General features: G+C 27.2%; 1 protein-coding gene across 5 annotated transcripts in view; it reads right to left on the bottom strand.

Moving 5' to 3' along the window:
* Nucleotides 1-21114, bottom strand: part of LOC107164560 (uncharacterized) — a 33727-nt gene continuing 12613 nt past the window's right edge. For 3 of the 5 annotated variants that reach the window (XM_089223745.1, XM_089223750.1, XM_089223748.1), the window contains exons 2-10: nt 14239-14401; nt 13798-13915; nt 13257-13330; nt 11235-11363; nt 9654-9861; nt 3147-3294; nt 2880-3018; nt 2382-2580; nt 1-591 (exon numbers count right to left, since the gene is read on the bottom strand). In XM_089223745.1, coding sequence (XP_089079871.1) covers nt 440-591; nt 2382-2580; nt 2880-3018; nt 3147-3294; nt 9654-9861; nt 11235-11363; nt 13257-13330; nt 13798-13915; nt 14239-14401 — 1330 coding nt within the window. In that variant the 3' untranslated portion in view covers nt 1-439. The other 2 variants (XM_089223749.1, XM_089223747.1) reach the window with 2 other exon arrangements.

Consider the following 21114-nt stretch of genomic DNA (forward strand, 5'->3'; position numbering starts at 1 on the left):
TATTGCATTGCAAACCATGAAATATATTTATCGTTATATAAATATAATAAAAATAATATTCTTGAATGTTATAAAATTAGTTTGGCAAAAAATAATTATACATATTAATATTTTTTGAACATTTTGATTCGCCTATAAACTATAATTTAATACATTATATTTCATAATTTTCGCTTTATATTATAAAATAATGCAGAATATAATGCTAATATAACTTAATAGGCATATATTAAAATATATGAAATTATACTATAATATATACCTACTATATACATGTACATAAATATTATATTTTTCTAATATGAAAGACAATAATAATACTTTTGAAATTAGTATACATAATAATGATTATAAGTAACAACAAAATAATGGAAATAGATACTTAAATAAAAAAAGGAATGTAAGTTTATGACTGATGTGTATAGATAACGTATATGATCTAATTAGGCTTAAGAACGTTATCCATAAACTGTCCCATTATGTTGCCGGGCGGATCATAATTTGCGACGATCACAATTCTTCCAGACTTGCCTTTCACCATCGCTATGCCCATGGAGTGTGAGCCTTTCCACACGAGTTGAGTGAATTGTCCTGCAATCAAAGCAGATCGTGTACCCAAATTACTGTGCTGTAACGTCTACGGTCTAAATTTTATAGAATTTAAATCGTATTCCTAGCGTTTACAGAAAACTTTACAGACGTATAAAACACTTCCAACCGGTTTGTCTTCGGAGAAACTAGATGTATCATGTATGATGTTTCTACCTATGGTAATATTTTTAAAAACAATTCCGTAGAGTTGATATTGTACCCCGTTGGAAATCTATACACGATTTACATTTCATTTTGAAAACATTAGGTAAGTATCTACTATATAATTAATCAAAACCACAAACTTAACATTAAATTATGTTTTTAATGACCGAGAGATATTGGTAAACTAAATGGGAAACTCACTTTATGGAAATAAAATGTCAACTATTTATACTTTAGTATCATACAAAATTAGTAACAATTACGAAACATACATTTTTGGTTAAACCAAAACCAAACATCATATACTAAAAGTTACTCAAAAATCAACTGAAAATTGATCGTTATTTACTGAGATATGCTGGTAATTTTTATTTTTGACCCACAACCACCCCACCAACAAAAAAATGAAAACAAAGAACAAGCATATTTTCCTCTATAAAAATTGTTTAGATTTTGTTTAGTTTTCTTAAAGTTTTTTTTAGCAATAAACATTCTTTTCAATCGTAAATTTTCAGTAATTAAAAATATTTTTATACGATGGAATTAAAATATAGATATATAAATATATCGTTATAAAATTTGAACATTAGTGATTTAGTTGGTGTTAATTTAATGTAGAAGCAACAACAATATTATGCAATATGTTTTTTGAAACTTCTCTTAAAGGTTTCTGTAACATAATATTACAAGGTTGGTTGTCACGTGTAATGCCATGCTATACGTGGCTACATGCAGGAAGATTATGCATTATAATTTTATGAGAGCACACTCACTAAAATATATGATCGTTTATTACGCGAAAATCATGTGATTCGTACTTATAACATACTTACATACCTTAATATTGTCTAAAACTCCAAAACTCTATGCCTTGTGATGACAAATCAAATTTAATTTTTAAAAGTCTATTTTATTTTTTAAGGCGTGAAAAATTAAAAATATTTATTTTATTTTAAAGTATATTTCATAAAATTAAAAATATTATATTATACCTACACACCTACACATTTTATTTATTTATTTAACTGTTTTGTGTTTAAACATAGTAAATTATAATATTTAATATTTTAGCGGTGGTACAGCATATTCGCAGTATTGTTATTTTATTGCAACAAAACTAACATAAACAAAAACAGTTAATATATTTTTAATTTAGAAATTTTCTAAAATGTAAATTTCGTATTTAGATACATCACTATATATTTATCCGATGGTATAGAATATAGACAATTATTCAATTATTAGAACAATTAAGTATTTTTTTTTTTTTAAACATTCGCTGTTAATTCAATGATTTATGTTATTATGTAAACTATAAAACATTTATAGAAGCTTTACGTCATGATAAAATAATTCAATACACAATATAGTTTTTATACTTTCAGAATAGCGAAAAACATCTGTGGCATTCTTGTACTTATATGTTGTATAATGTACTCATCATTCATAAAACAGTAAAAAAAAAATGGCACAACATGAACTGTGCAGGTAGGTAAATAGTGGTGTTTTATGCAGACCTGCGATCGAAGACATTCTGCAAACTTTCTAATCATTTTCATAATAATATGCTCAGAAAACTTTTGATGAACTACTTCGTACGTTTAATCGCGTGCTGTGATCATTACCTGATTTTATAATTCTAGGCTCTCTCGAGTAATCGTAATCTTTCCCCGCTTTGTACCAGTTGCATATCGCGTCTCTGGCCGTCACCTGATTCGATGACCAAATGCTGAACAAGTTCTCACCAAAAGGATTATCTGGCTGATGGATGAATTTGTCATCTTTGGCCAATGTTTTTGCCCAGGTCAGCGCGTTGCGACACAACTGATAAAAAAAGACTTTGATAAATATACTGTATACTCGTATATAATATATATGAGGTGTATATTTATAATATTCCATTGATGAATTATTATTAAGTAGTACGAATTAACGTTTTGAACGATAAAATTACTACTATATGATTTAATAATAATATCTGACGACAAATTGTGCATAAATTGAACATTTATTGTTTTAAAAATTATCTCAGTAAAATAGCTGTATAATATATTTTGCTATTACTCAACATATTAAAAATATATCATACGTTTAGGAAGTATATATTATGTATTATTACTCACCATTTTGTTCAAAGTCAGTGGCCCGGAACCATGTTTCAGACGGTAGTCATTATGGAGCTTTAAACTGTCTTCATACAACTGTTCGTCCGTGTACGAGAGCTGTACAAGATTAGGACTGTGCGGCGCGTCTTTAAAACCACTAAAACCAAACGTGTTATGTATTGTAGGTACATAAAATATAGTATATATCATTTTAATTGTGTCTTTGACGAGTATATATAAAAAAAAAATAAATAAATAATAAAACAATAGATTATCTGGCTTTACCCGACAGGTGGAACGTTTTCTCTAAACTGGCCGAGAAAATTTCCAGCAGGATCGTAACAGGCGACCACGAATATTTGCCCCGAACGGTTGGACGCTACGCCGACTCCCATTTCTTTGCTGGTCGCCCAAACTACTTGTGAAAAATGACCTACGGACGTGACGAACAAATGATTAAAAATATTTCCGATATTACTCGTAGACAGACGTTTAAAATCTGCACACGCGGAACTATCCTAACTAAATAATAATATCGGCAGTGCGCATATTATTATTATTGTGTGCGGCAAGAAATGCAGTGACGAGCATGGTCAGTTTATAATTATATACATGTATTATATATACGATTGCAGAGCACGCGATTACATTACGATATTATAATGTGACGTGTCCAGAGTACATTATACATCGTGATAGACAGCGACGACCAGGTTCGTATAAGGGAGGGTTCAGACGTTCCAGAGGGGCAATTTCCCCTGGTGGCAATATAAAAATTAGGTTTAGGGACTGCAAAATATTGAGATGGTTAAAAATTTTAAATGTAAAGTTACGAAGTTATGAATTAATTTAATATTTTTATCTTTCAAGTTGTTGTGTCATTTAAAAAATATTATATATCGGTTATTGAACTGAGTTTTATTTTATATTAATGTAACTATTTACTACTACAAATTATAATTGTGTAATATCAATAAAGAAAAAAATTTTCTTTTTCGGGGGAGGGGAGAGAGCGTTGGCAAATTTTATGTTGCCCCTGGCGACAATTTTTATTAATTCAGGCCTGGCGACGACTTCCCTATAAGGATCCCAGATGGGTGAACATCACGATCGATATATTATTTACGAGCGTATAGTTCTGCAAACAGAATTCATTTGTGCCATAATATTAAAATATAATATTTTATACGTATTATAATGTGTATAGGTATTATTTTATACGCATGTGCGTGATTCTCTATAGTAAAGATCGGGGAATTATCGATTCCGCCGAAACTACCTGCTTAGGAAAAAGGTTTATATTGATTCCGCCGGCTATTAATTCCGCCGGCTACTGATTATAAAATCTACATATTGATTCCGCCGGCTATTAATTCCGCCGGCTACTGTTTATAAAATCTACATATTGATTCCGCCGGCTACTGATAGGTTAGGTTACTGATACGTTTTGAAGGTATAAAATAAAAATGTATAAATGTAAATAATTTTGATAATATTTGGTCACATGTCTAAATTGAATAAAATTATGATAATAGTATATAAGTATAAAATAAAAATGTATAAATGTAAATCATTTTTTTCAAATTAACATTATGTATATGATATTGTAAAATGTATAATCTAAATTGTATAAAATTGTATAAAAAATTCTATGTAGGTATAAAAAAAAAATGTATAAATGTAAATAATTTTGATAATATTTGGTCACATGTCTTTGAATAAAATGAATAAAATGATAAAAATATTATATAAGTATAAAATAAAAATATAGGTATAAATCAAACTACTTTTGATAATATTCGGACACATGTTTTTAATTTTGAACTATATAGGTACAATTGTAATATTTTTATACAATTTATACTATATACAATTAACAATATGATATATTCAAATGTACATATTAATTAAATACTAATATTTTAATTTATAGTTGTATAATAATATATTAATATAATTATACTAAATAGACTATAAATTTTAAAATACATATACAAAGGGGGGATGAACAGTGTCCGGCGGAATCGATGTGTAAATATTGTAAACGGTAGCCGGCGGAATTAATAGCCGGCGGAATCGATATGCAGATATTATAAACGGTAGCCGGCGGAGTCAATAGCCGGCGGAATCGATATGCAGATATTATAAACGGTAGCCGGCGGAGTCAATAGCCGGCGGAATCGATGTAAAATCGGCGGAATCGATATACGCCCTAAAGATCATTTCGTGTAGAACTGAGATAAATATTATATCGATTCGCTGAAGAAAAGTATATAGGTACGGATTTATATGGTTCTCACGAGAAAGTATGTTGGCGCGAGCGAATCCGTCGCGACGATCATTTACTGATAACATAATATTTGGTAAGTATACATTTTTTAACATAAATATATTTTTAAGCAACAACATTTTTTTGTTTCTGACCTATTTTTTCGTAAGCTTTTGTTGTCATGGTTATAGGTGGTACCTACTTCTTAAAAATAACATATGTAAATGATTCATAGATTTTCTTTGTAGAAACAAAATATTGAGTAGGGTGCTATGGTTTTTTTGTGTAGTAGGTGTAATCGCGATAAAGGGTTATTTAAAAACAAAATAGGAAAAAAAGTTAGAACCGCTAAATAAAATGGCATTTGCGACTAAAACTTTTGTTCAGAATAATAAATGCAACAATATTATACAGCATAAGTTAATTATTAACAAGTAAAACTGGTAAAAGTTCAAATATTTACTATATTTATTACTAAATCACCACGAAAGAAATTAAATTATAAAAAAATTAATTGGCTGGCAACATGAATATACGTTTCAGTTTTTAGTCGTAAAAAAATTCACATTAATAATCTTATTAGGATTATTTGTAGTAAAACAAATTGGACCAAATCGCTATACCTTTTAGAAAATTAAAAAAAAAAGTTCTTTCTGTCACACTTGTCTTATTCGAATATTATTATTCAAAGTTTTTACAAATTATACGAAACAAACATAAATCGAATTATTTTTAATTTAACCCTATGATTATAAATAAAGTAGAGGGGATCATACATATTGAGTGAGACGTTTCAAAATTTTGGAGCGATAAAAGTGTATGCGTAAAGTGAACTGAGCAACTTGCGTTGCTGAGCAACAAAAAAGAATAATAAACACGATAAATGCATATTATACGACATAGTATGTAAGACGACTGACGAGGTAGGTAAGGTATGAATAACCAACAGGGATATTACAATTCGAAGGCTGATCGGTGTCGATTTCCAGGGTTCGGATCAACAGTTATTCAAAACGATAATATTTCTTTTTTAGAATACTGTACATTAAGATGTCAATTAACTATAAAATAAAAATAGTGTACCTAACTCATGATGTTTGAGAAGTTTTTATACGTAATAAACTGATAATGGTAATTGTGAATATATTTATTAATCACATATATGCATTATGCATAATATGATCTGCATGCCATATTTTTAATATTTTATACTATACATATATAAGTACATCTTATAATAATAATTTTAATAGTATTTTATTTTATTATGATAATACCTTTTAATACCTAATTTCGTTTATACTTCTTTACTAATAAAATTTATCACTAAAATTACATCCCAATTTTTCAAAAAAACAAAATTTTATAGCATTATTTAAATGTTTGTAAAATACTATCTATTTAAAATTTAAGCTAATGATTAAGTTATAAGTTATTATAGTGACTGTGAGTGATTAAAAGTAGTTGTTGTGTAACTATTATAACATGCAATTTAGATAAGTATCTCATTGCGAGTTTAAAAACTACACAAGAAAAAAATTGATACTTTATTATATGCTCTATATAGAAGGTATGCAATATAAAACTACCCGTCCATCATTTACCTGGTACATATTATACCTAATAGCTTTTAGAAAGTTTTAATAGTTTCTATATGCAATTAAATAAACGTCAAATAATAAATAAGCACATAATATAAAATTTTAAGTGTTAATATACCATATAACCACGACATTATGTATAGGTACATGGTAACCACCTTTCATTGGAAGTGAAATCATTGTACAGTAATTATATTTTGCATTGTCGCGAGTATATATCATATCAAATAAACATAAATACCTGCAGTGTTTATTACAATATCAACTTAGTACAACAGAAACTTATGATTGCGGTGCCGCGTAAGTATTATCTAATATACTATAACTATCTAATACAACCGTGCTGGCTGATGTATATAGAAGTATGATTATTACGACGTACGCGTGTAAGCATTAGAAAAAATTCTATAGGCCGTAGGTACGATCGTAATACCATCGTCCATGGGTATATGTATATGACATGACAATACACTTATAATTGATGAGTGGTGTAACTTGCAATACCACAAGTCACTAGATCATTTTTGGGGTGATTTTGACAAATCGAAAACGAACATAATACGCATCGATATCAATCAATAATTAACGGACGGATTCGTTGATTAGACGAGCTTTTATGCCATGTGCAACACTGAATAAGTCTGTGGACTACAATAGTGTGACAGTTTGGCGACTTTAGATGTTTATCTATACATTAATGTGTGTGTTAACGAATCATAGCCAAGTCTATCACTAACGTAGTTCTGAAATATGGTACGTAAGTAATTCTATACCTCAGGATAGTGAGGATGTACACCTCGTAGCCAATTTTAGATTCTGAGCGGAGCGATGAATGTATTGATTTTACCATGATGTGTGTGTGTTTTTTTTTTTTTTTTTTTGTGTCTTTCATCACGTTTTGGGGCAGTTAAAGTGCTTCGATTTTTGACTTCAGTACCTCGTTCGATCAGAAAGTGAATCTAGTTGGTACTTTGGGGGGTCAAAAATTCTGAATACTTTACTAAATAATCGAGAAAAACAAACTAAAAATTAAGGGAAAAACGGGAAATTTTACGCACACTCATTTTTCGACAAAATCGATTTTGGTTTTTTATATAATTTTAAAACAAATGACCATAGATACATGAAATTTTCACCGAATGTTTATTTAAGTATATTCTATCTACCATGCAATTTTCAAAAATTTTCGACTTAAGTTGAACTATTCATAAGCATTTGAAATTTTCAATCATTATTAGTTTTTTTTAAAAATTAAAATTGATAAAAATTTATTTGTTAGGCAGAAAAGCTTGGAAATTTAATACAAGGCTCTTAACATATTGTTACAATAGCAGTTTAACAATAAAAGAAATTCATAGTCACAATTATTTTTTATAAGCATTCAAAGTTTGAATTTTGACAAAATACGTAAAAATCACGAAAATTCACAAATTATTTACACAATATATTTAGTGATTTTCTTATTTTGTTGTAACTCTAAAAGTCGAGCTGTTTAATGACATTTTAATGTTTAAACTTTTTTAGTTTTTTTTTTTCTATAAATATCGATAAAAATGTATTTGTTCGGTAGAAAAGCTTGAAAATTTAATACAAGGCTTCTAACACATTTTAACAATAGCAGTTGAAAAATAAAATAAATTCATGGTCACAATTTTTTTTTTTACAAGGATTCAAAGTTTGAATTTTGACAACATACGTAAAAATCACGAAAATTCATAAAAAATTTTCCTTTTATATCTGAGATTTGAAAATTTAATACATGGCTCCTATCATATTTTTACAATAGCAATTGAAAAATAAAAGAAATGCGTAGTCACAATTTTTTTTTACAAGCATTCAAAGTTTGAATTTTGACTAAATACGTAAAAATTATGGCAATGTTCAAATTATTTTATGCTAGAAATTCATAAAAAAATTTTATTTGAAATCTAAGATTTGAAAATTTTTCATAATCTATAATATATCCAAGACCGATAAACCGTCTTCGCTCAGAATCGTTTTTCGTATACAATGATATAATATCATTGGTTCAAATTTAATTTCATTCGTAATGGACCCACTTGTAACCTACTGTACAGCAGAGCGACATCCACGACTTACCCGCCTTTTATTTAATTTTGTAAGTTTGGCTCACACTAGTCACACTGCAGGGATTCATGATGGGTTACGAAAAACGAATATTTGTTTGTTTGTACAGGGCTGCCATTGGTTATTATATGAAATAACATCTATGTATATATCAATATATCAGTTAAATATCACTCACTCATTCATCGGTACATCTCAAAAACTATAAAATACACAAACTTGTAATTTATTTGGAATATTGCAGCCTTATCAAATGATCTAGGTTTGCAATAAGAAAGGATTTTCCGATATTCCCATGTGAAAAAGGTGGTCAAACAGGGATCTTGAGATTCAAGATAGAAATTAAATTTTTTTCATAAATATTAACTATCATTGCAGGTTTCAGATTATAATAGAAATAATAGAACATTTGGACCTATGTCTTGAACACCATTACACCGAATATTAAATAACGGATTAAACAAAATTTGAATTATACTCGTAATATAGAGTTGATATTTTTAAGGCAAACAAATTACATAAGGTGTCGAATTGCACAGGATCAGTTAGTTATTATAAGTTTTTGGTGTAATAGTTACCTAAATAATAAATTATTGACCTGTGTGGTCAAAACCACCCAAATGGGAAATAATTGCGTTTAAAACATATGTAGTTTATATTTAATGGAGTTCAAGGCATGGTAAATTCACTAGGATTATTTAATTACGCGAAACGCCGAACAGGATCAACTGTTTATAATATAAAATATTATGTACTTTTGACATGAGACATAATATAATAATATACGTGTTTTTTATTAACGGATATACAAATTCACGCGATCGTGTAAATTACCTGATTTCAGGGTAGTGGGTTCGCGGCCGAAAGGGTGAAATTTGATTTCTTCGTACCAACTGTCCACTGGTTCCCTCCCTTCGATCCTGTGGTTGGGCAGCGACGTCCAAGAGCAAAACAAGTTCTCACCATACGACGACGATGGTCTGTGCTCTAATAGACCTTTGACGCTCAAATAATTCGCCCATTCTTCTGCATATTTACAAAGCTGCATGCAAATACAGATTTTCAAAGTTAAATAAATATGTTCATCATTGTGATGGAGTCGACAAAAATAAAAGTGCCATCCAATATGTATGTACCAAGTGGTTATTATAAATGTATCTATTAATATAACAATATTCCCAGTGGTATGTATATTATTTAAAAACATTTTGTGATTCAATAAAATCTAATAGATTTTAAAAAAAAAATAAACTAAACTTTAAGAAGACATAAATAATATATATATATTTTTTTATCCAATAAGAAAATCGATTTGCCAATTACCAAAAAAATGATCAATTGATCCCACGGATTTGTGTGTAATAAATAATAAATCAATATTTCCAATTTAATACAAAATAAAACGCAATTATTATGACTTACAATAGTTTATGTTTTTTAATGAATAAACTATTGTTCTATTCTATAGGTATAAAAACAACTTATGTAATTTTTTGTAACCTGTAAAAACAAACAGAGTTTACGTTTGGTAAACATAACGGTTATATAATGAGCAATCAAAATATTACGAAAATAATATGAAAACATATAGCGGTATATAATATACACTTCAGTCTTCATTCAAACTTCAAACATAAACTAAAGGAATTAAAAAACGCAATTCGAAAATTAATTATTTAAAGCTGAGATAGAAGTATAAAGAAAATATAAAAACATATTCTATACATATTGTAGACTTGTAGAGTAATGTAAATTAGATGAACTAGTAAATGCGAATGTTGATTTTCCATTCACTCATAGCATTAAAACGATTACCTACGTTTTTCATTTTTTTTTTTTTTTTTACATAGGTACGTCAATCATGTTTTAATAATAATTGCACGTGATAATAAAGAAGTAACAAGAGAAACAAGGAATATTATTTAACATTTAATATTTTTTTTATATTTTATCTGCTGACCACGAAGTGAAAGCACAGTTGTCGCGTTTTATTATTATGTGGTTTTGTTTCCCCCTACTATAGAGGTAGTTTGTACTTAACTTCGGAAACCCCATCTACTATACGATGGCCGTTTTAATGGCCTTCGTCATACAAGACGAGTGGATGCATTGTTGTCGTGTCAACGAGACACGAGTAATGTATCCAAAATATTTCTATTACGAAGTTCAACACCAATATTACTACGCGGAAAGAAGAAAAGCAAACTATATGTTGTAGGTATGGAAAAATTAATTTGGCTAAGAAAGTATTTTCATAAATTCCTTTCAGTTTCGACATTGCATATGATAAAATAAGAATAACTAAGTTGAATAATATAATCACATATTTGTGTAGGTGTCTACTGAAATTTTTACACAATATATTGTTGTATTCAATATAGTAGTCGATACTCATGTATTTGAATGGATACTAACTTTCTTACTCAGGATCAAAGGAGGAACCATGTGTTTTTTTCGGTATTGATTGTGTGCATCTAAACATTCTTGTATAAATGTCTTGTTGTCAATAATAATTTTTTTCTGTGATTTTATTGCTGTACATCTCTAAAACAGATTACACAAATGTGTTATTTTAAAATATCAAACATACCCAGATGAACACAGTAAAGTAACGATATTTTAAACAATTTAGAATAGTACTATTATACTTGGTTATATGTATAATTGCTATTATATCAGAAAATTTTTTATAAAATGGTTAACGATGTATTTTGTTATATACCTAATAAAGTAACAACAATTATATTTAAATTAAATATAATTTTCTATAATTATGAGTGCAACTAAGTACGTGTAAATTTAATAAATAAATTGTTTATAAAATTGCGTGTTTGTGTTGAATACATAATTGTAATTAATAAAAAAATTTAAAAGGTATGCAATTATAAAGATTTTTAAACATAATGTTTTTGTTATCATTATATACACTTCAGTCTTTAGCACATGACCGACATAATAATAATATAATGTCTGTATACCTAAAATATTACCAATGTCTAACATTTAATACAAACTATTATCTAATAATACCGGTTTTATATAATATAAAATTAAAGAATTTAGTTGATTGTTAAAACTGATAAAATTTAAATTAGTTTGTTTTCTTTGGTGATTTTTTTTCTAATAGTCATACTTGTAAGATGTCTATCAATTATATAACAATCGTCTTTTTTGTATCAAAACACAATAGGTTCCAATTTTAATGCATATATAGGTGCTCAATTCTTCATTCAGCACGCAAAGTTTTTCAGTGGCGTGATTAAGGACACACATGTAATAAATAAGTTTTTATTTAATTCAATCAAAAAATGTCATATTATAATATGTCCTTCTTAGTTTTCGCATTATAAATGATTTTTAGCACGGGAAAAACATTAATGCAGCTGTTTGTATACCGCGAATTGGTTACCAACCATTATAAGCGATAATTTCGATAAGAATCAATTCTATAATACTTTTGTTTTAAGTAAAAATTGAATTATGATAATCACACAGAAGTGTTTACCTTTTTAGCTTTTTGTTGACATTTTGACAAAAATTACATCTTATATTGTATTTTCAAGTTAAACATAAATCAAATTATACCTACTTAAGTTATTATTATACTTGTATGATTATAGATTTTTATAAACGACAAACCATATTAATATGTTAGATTATATTATTAATGCACAAATGTAAGCTTGGTGATTATGCGTCCTTGCTGATTTTCAACAACATATCGCTTGTGCCGATCTGTCGGAATTGTATGACAAGGTTTCTATATATATTATGCATCTTAACACTGATACGTGATCACAAGGTAGTTGCACTAGTGTATATGAAACATGCACAAATGTCACTTTTGTGATACTTTCAGTATATCAATCAGTAGTTTAATTAATACATCCTATTACAGTCATGCCTAATACATATTGTCAGATCACTTTATTGAGTTATAGAATAGCTATAACGAATATGAAATGACAATATTTTCAACACGTTCTTCAATTTATTTTCATAACAAAACTTACATTTCCGCTTTTAATTTGTAAAAGCACATCAGGAATGTATTATCCAGTTTATGTTATATCTTTTTATATCATAAGACAGTAAGACACTGTAAACTCCATACTTAAATTCATAAGTGCACATACAAAGGAGTCAACTATTGATATAAATATATTTATGTAGGTACATTTTTTAAAAATATTATTACGTCAATATTAAATATAATCTGTAAATCGACTTTTATTTTAGGTAGGTGTCGTATTACGCTGACATTTAAACATTTAAAGACATTAATTTCAAAATGTAAGGCCACTATTTATCATCATAAAATTTTACGCGATAAAAACTATAGATAACTGAAAGCATTTTAGATAAATATATCTACTGAACAAAAAACCAAAATGATGTTTATACTAAGAATAATAATATTTATCAAACTAAATTTACTTGTTTGTATGACGTTTTTAATTCTAGCGACGAAGTTGACGGCGACAACGATGAAAGGAAGTCGTCAGATCCATCTACAAAAACAAACAAGTTGTATATTATTCAAAGATACATTTCAAACGATGTAAATATTGTTATTTTCGGAAGTTCACACCTCAAGTATTAATTTAATAGCAGTAACAAAAAAAAAAAAAAAAAAACATCTCAACAAATTGGTTTAAATCATAGAGTAATAATACTTTAAATATATGTAGGTGGGAATTATTTCTGGAACGGAATTGGGAAATCAGCCGTTGCGTGAAGATTAGATAAACAATTGCAATGTCATTGCCACGAATGTCACGGATAATAGCATATATGCCTTACACAAATTTGTTGGTAAGATTAATGCATCAACGAAGAAATTTCACATAAATATGTGATACCATGTGAATATTTGACGAGGAAGAACTATGTTACTTTTCAAGAAATAAGTAAATACCATTAACCATTTCAATACTGGTCATAGTGCTCATATACCAATTATATTTCTTATACGCACCCAATTTTTTATCAATGGTTTCTTCTATGTTTTTCGTTTCAGAAGTCACTTTTCTTTCTGTTTTGTTACCTCGAAACGTCTGCACGGTTTCTTTGGTTAGGGTTTCAAACTTGGGTTTCTATGAAAAAAAAACATCGTCAACATAATATAAAATTTATCAGTCATCACGTAATATTGTTAATTTTAATTTCAATTAAAAATTAAACAAATAATAAGATTACCTAAGCTATAATTAATTTTTATCATTTAGAAATATTTCTCACGCAATATATGTACACACTATACCTATATTGAATGTTGATGGTAGTTTTTAAATTTCGATTAACCAATGTCCGGTTACATTAGATAAAAAATAAAAGCTAACGACTGAATCGTTGGCTAGTAATTCGATTGATACCGATGAGTTATTTAGTTTCATAATAAAAATATTTAATAATGCACCTGTCCCAATTTTGAAGGGGCGACAAATATCCTCCGTTCCGTTTTTCTGGTCATGACTACTCGACTATGACCTTGATTGAAGTCATGCCCGTGGGTGGAGTCCTGAAAAGATGTTAAGTCGATAGAACTACTGGCATATCTCTGTCTCGGTAAACAACGTAATCTAAAACGAACAAAAAAATGTTTCCCAATTTTAATTAGGCGAGTCAATTCAATTATAAATGCATATTTGATATATCGGGTATGTTAAATGTAGCTGTCATAATTCAGAACTCTAAAATACATTCTACATATTATATGTATTATAATACCAAAATATATTTAATAGTTTATTAAAAGTAACTAACAATTCAATAGTTAGATTAAAATTACCTCGTTAAATAATGAATAGCATTTTTTAAAATTAAAAAAATGTGAAATCCGTTATAGATCGTTTGCCAGGAATTTGACTCGTAAGATAAAATCTTAAGACCTCTAGATAATCAACTAAGGATTATCGTCTATATTGAATAGGCTTAAGGAGAAGGATATAATATCTTTACTCGAGTACCTATACTATTAAGGGACTACAGTACATACTGTTTGTAATAGAATTCTGATTACATAAATCAAATTATTACTTCTATTCTACGATAAAGTACGTACCTAAGATATAAAAATAATTAAAATTATATTTTATATCTAGTTCATTTTTCATTTTAGCTTATATTTATATTTTGTAACATGTATTAATAATAAGCAAATTTGGTGACACTACATATTGTAAATGTGTTTTTATTTTTTATATGAATAACGTAATGAGCGAAGGAGGCAGTATCTAAAACAATAAATACTACTACAAAAACTATAGCACGAAACTCGACAATTTCTACTCTGCAAGGGAAATCAATGAATCAAAAATATGTTTTTGTTAATAAATAACCATGAGAACAAAAAATTTACGAAAAATCGATCTAAAACAAAAATAATGTATCCAGTCCAAAAAATATTTTTGTTGTAAAATAATATAACTTTATAATTAGATAGAAAATCTTTCCTATACATTTTTTTATGATTTTTTGTTATTTTTTGTTAAATAAAAATAACATTTTAACTATACTTGACGTATCGTTCTTATATTCGCTACCCGCGAGTTCTAGCGGAAAATCTAAAATGCATTCGACACATGATGTTTATCTACATTCTACACTTAAAAATACTACTTGGTACTGAAGTTTAAATTAGTTTTCATATAGGTATATGTAGTTCTAAAGTTGTTGTAAATGTTTTCTAAAAACACTATTTTAAATATTGATGTGCCTATGTGTAGAGTAAACATTGCTATTATAATAGATAAAAACGTAAAATATATGTTTTCAATGTGACATTTAATAATAATGATTTGATAAGGTTGTACATATTATTTATTTATATTTGTAATTACTTGCACACAAAAAATAAAAATAATAATTTCTTTATATTTACGAAATTAGCATCTATAGGATATAATATTATCTTTTCAGGTGGATCAATTGGTTATCCATATACATAATATCCCTAATAAAGTAATAAATGATATGTCTCAATAACATATAACTTCTAATATTTATAATTTAATTAATAACATGCAGCGTTGTAATTATAGTTATAAAATACAAATTTAATATATTATATAAGAATTATAAGATTATTTTGAACTTTTCCGATTGTTTACGTAACTAGAATTAATATATCTGTTAAAACACGCACCTATTTTAGTGTAGAATCGCGGAAGAACGATTATTGCAAGAGTTTTGAACTATTAAAAATTACAATTTATTTAGGTATTAGTTTATGAATTCTGTATTTAAATTATGTAATTAAATACATATAATATATCACACACTTACTAACTTCGTACTAAATAGTCATATACCATGATATATTCTTTATAATTATGTTTGTTAAAAATATTAAGATAACTATTTAATTAAAATATTTATATACAGCATTAATTCTAATAATATTATAATAAAAAACAAAATAAAATATCTAGAGAAATTATGTTTGGGAATGGAATAGGAAAAAACTTACTATGTTAGTATGATCATAGGTAGTGTAGGTACTATAAAAGTAAAATAATAACCGAGTACAACAGTTATGACTTCTAAAGTTATTGTAACTAGTAGTTTACTCCACCAAACAAATATTTTATTATTTTAGGAAAATTAATATATACATCAATAGAAAAATAAAATAAACGTTATTTTAATTTTTAGTTTAATTTCGGTCCGATTATAAGATAAGACGATACAAAGTAAATACGAACAATTAAAAACAAATATAATGTAAATTACGGACTACTAACACAGTGAAACTCATGTTTACTATAATGGAAATTGAACAGACCGTAAAATAATGAGTTAAGAACATATTTTGATTTTATGATTCGTAAATTATTAATATAGAGAAGTACTGTAATACTAAGATTTCTATTTATCATCCTCTTCATCTAATATTATTTATACCTATATGGCTATATATTAACCTATTTGTTCGAATTTAAAATTATTATGCGAACGTGAAGTATACCTAGCAGAATGTATTATATTAGGTAGTAAAATATTTACATAATTATTATACTCATTTAATACAATATTTTCATTATAACGAAAATTTGTTAGAAAATATTAATGCAACATAATTATGACTGTTAAGTTTTAATAGCTGGTGGTTATTGCCAGTAAAATATATAACAATAAAATATATTATAACATAGGTCAATTAAATTTTCAGTGGAAATAAATTTTACAATTTTCAGTAACATTTGAAATTCTATTATATTCGTAAATAGTATTATTCAACATTTATGGGAACAATTTATTTGCCATTTTATTAGTAAAATGCTTGGTTGTTACTAGTTTGGTATATAAAATCACGAACATTTTTAAATACCTAAGATAGATAGAGTACTCTAATTGTTCGGAAAAAATAATTTATCAAGAAATCCGTAATTTGTAAATAATTAGATATATATTAATTATTAAAACAGCTTAGAATCTCTAACAGTTTGGCTTAATGAGAAATAATATTTATTAGGTAGACAAAAAATCATGTTAGTAAATAAAGATATAATTTTAATAAATTTAAATGCGATTTATGTGGGGGAATGTAAGTTCCCACACGAGATATAGCAGGTAAAAATTACCCCTAGATATTCGTACGTAAGTTCCCACACGAAAAAAAATACACTTGCACGTAAGTTCCTACACGAAAAAAAATTATACCAAACACCAAGGCTGGGCAAAGAAAAGTAACTTAACTTAATTTAAAGTTAAAATTTTCGTATTTTCAAAATAAAAATTTTAGACACATAATAATGTTTATAATATAAATTGCTTATAATTTTAACTTTTAATTCGTTAATGTTCAGCCTTGCCAAACACAAACTTCCTTCCCACTTTATTCAGATTTAGGACTGACAAATAACTTATATAACTTTTATAACTTTTATAACTTAAAAATAATTATACACAGTATGATACTATGGCTATGTGAAGTGTTTGAGCTTTCGCAATAAACCAAATTAAATTAAATTTTTTTATATTACCTATTATTATTATTTTATACCTAAAAAAATTTAATTGGATTTTTTTTATCTAATACAAAAACAAAACAAATTTTAAGTTGTCATTCCTAAGTCTTAATAACTTAACTTTTTCCGTGTGGGAACTTACGTACGGCCGTAATTTTTTTCGAGTGGGAACTTACATATGTACTCGCTTACCTGCTATGTTTCGTGTGGGAACTTACCAAGCCCCATTTATATAACATAAGTAAAATAGTTATAGATAAAAAAAAGAATAAATAGGTAGTTTGACATTTTAATAATACGTTTGGTAATAAAACGTTAATACATTTAAATGAAAATAATCACAAAAATAATATTATTCGAAGCAATATTATATTACACTATATACCTACCTATAGCTCTTAAAATATGAAAAAAATTATTTTTATGAATTTGTCTACACTCCACTTATACTGTACAAATAGTGTTCGAAAATGATTAATTTAAAAACATAATATTTATAATATCATTATTTATTATGCACCGATTATAACTTATAAGAAATTATATAAGTACATTCATGTGTTTCTGGTTACTATAATGTTATTGCATTAGACCGATAACGATTAAAATACTATTTCGTTCATAAGTATAGACGATTGAATACACCCATAAAAAAAGCACTTAATATAAATGATAAAAGCAGAAATGAATTAGATACTAACCTGTCGACGACGTCGGGTCTAGACGGTGGTTCTTTAATCACCATGTTATTATTATTAATAAAGAATTTGATTAATTAAAAAACAATACAGAACGCACCTGACATGGTAAAAAAATTAAATGAACCTAATATACCATTTCTTCTGTCCAGTAACTATACCAGCATATTACTATTACTTAAGGTACAACAATAATTATTATACCACTATTATTAGTCACTATACTACAATAACTACACCGTCGAAATTTTATATTGTTATGATTGCAGTTATATTATTGTTATTATTTTTTGTTACTGTTATAACCACAAACACTGTAAGATCGGCAAATATCGAAACGCTTACGCGGTATATATATAAATCTATATGTAGGTATTTAATATAGGTATCATTCGTGCCGAAATCAGAGTTTCGTCACCGAGCGAACAACGTACCACTCTGCTGTGTTGTAGGCACTAGGCACATGCAGACACCGCGCGAACCACACATTTCAGCGAATGATTACTGCACAATGAGCAGAGTCTTACTGCCTACCTGTAGCCGATGGTACAGCCGGTACAGGTACATACGACTATTATAGTTGTTCCAAATCGTCGCGCACCTGTGCGCATGCTCTTTACCAAGACTTAATGTTTTTATTATTATTATTATTATTATTATTATTTTTATTTTTATTGTTAAATTTTACTTTTATACAATATAGACTAGTATATAATGTACAATATGATTAAATGCGCTCAAATGTTTTCTACTACTATAGTATACTACTACATCACCACTACTACTACTACTAATAATAACGAATAATTATGAAATGGGGCTTTAAATAATGTATACAGATAATGTAGGTAGCTTTTTTTATTTCTTTTTAATTCAGAAAGTTATAATTTTTCCAAATTTGCATTACTCGCATATTATTATATCCATTTTGAACATCTAGTCAAATAAACAGCCGATATAAAACAACCACCCGATTGCATTGCACATTATTTATTTAGTTACAGGTTCAAAATAAAATTCAATATCATACAGTTGTTAATTAAACATGATTTTCCTTCAAGATTTAATGAAATGTTATAAAATATTGATTCCCAACAACAAATGAAATAAAAAATGAAAAACATAACCCAGAATAAAAAATACGCAACGTGAATAATAACATAGGAAATAATTATTTTTTTAGTATTTGGATAGCGGATATTATTATATTGGTTTGTATAGGTATACATAAACGTTAATTAAAACACAATAATTTGCAAATTATTCATAATAGGAAGATTTGTTTTTCTATGTTTGTTTACAATAGAATGTAATCAGACTCATGCATATAATTATAGTTGTCTTCGAATAACGTTTCCGTCGATATCCCATTATTATAATGTTGTTTTCGCAATTACAATGTGCAAAAATTTGTCAACGTTTAAACGTATACCTACTTCAATATTTATGTTTTGGTTTTGTAATGAAGTGTGTAACATATTATAATTAAGTAAATATCACATTAGTCTGCAATCACTGGTAAGTTGTACTCGGTTTTACATTAAAATGGTTCTATATAATAAATTAAACGTGAATAAGTAATTAAATTTATATTTTTATACAATAATAAACGGCCATATCAATAATATAAAAATCAAAAATTAATGCACTTTAAATAATTACAATTTATTTTACATTGCTTTTTTCCTATTTAGGTATGTCCACACATTTTATAAGTAGTAGATATTATTATTTTTCTTGTAAATCAAAGAACGAGTACACAAAAGTGCCATTCAAGTATTTCTATATTCAATATTTCAATAATCAAACGTGATTGTCATGTGATTAATTATTAAAAATATAATATATTAATAAATAATTGTGCAGCCTATTACAAACATCTATGATCTATGAATAGAATAATATACTAAAAATACGTATAGCTACTTATTATATTGTAGTAATATTATCTTATGATATATTACTCATTTATACATAATAAATTGCGGCGCTAATTGTTTTAATAAAAACACTAATTGATAGAATTCGATTTTGCCAGTAGATGTATATCACTAATTTATAAATAGCCATTATTTGTACGGTCATGAAAATACACAAACATTGAATAAAAAATTCGCCCCTAAAACACATAGTACTATAGTAGAGTTTATTTGAGCAATTCAGTGGTACGAGTCGTATTACGTGTAGAACACGGGCCATTGAAAATCTGAATTCTAGTTGAATCATAATATTATTATTATAATTTCATAGCGCAAAAAAAAAAACACAAAGAAAATATAATATCAGTGACGGGTGTCGGATATCAATTATATTTTTCTGAATAAAAGCCAATTTAGACACCCATACGATTTGTCACATGTGTCATGTATATTGTATATAATATATGTATAAGTATATTTATATTATTTTTCCGTTTTCACTTTTCTAGTCCTTTTAGAGTTCGCATTTCCTACCACAACCGAACGTCTTATGACCAAACATTATTATGACGTTACGAGACCACCAATATCAGTAATTTAGATACATAAACAAATATCTTGAATCTTCAATCCATTAATAGATAGATCATAGCTACAAACCTTAAAATTTATTTTTTTTTAAACAAGTTATCACAATTTAAAACCT

This window comes from Diuraphis noxia, unplaced genomic scaffold (genome assembly GCF_037042655.1).
Source record: "Diuraphis noxia isolate RWA-SAM2 unplaced genomic scaffold, SU_Dnox_SAM2 contig0003, whole genome shotgun sequence".
NCBI lineage: Eukaryota > Metazoa > Arthropoda > Insecta > Hemiptera > Aphididae > Diuraphis > Diuraphis noxia.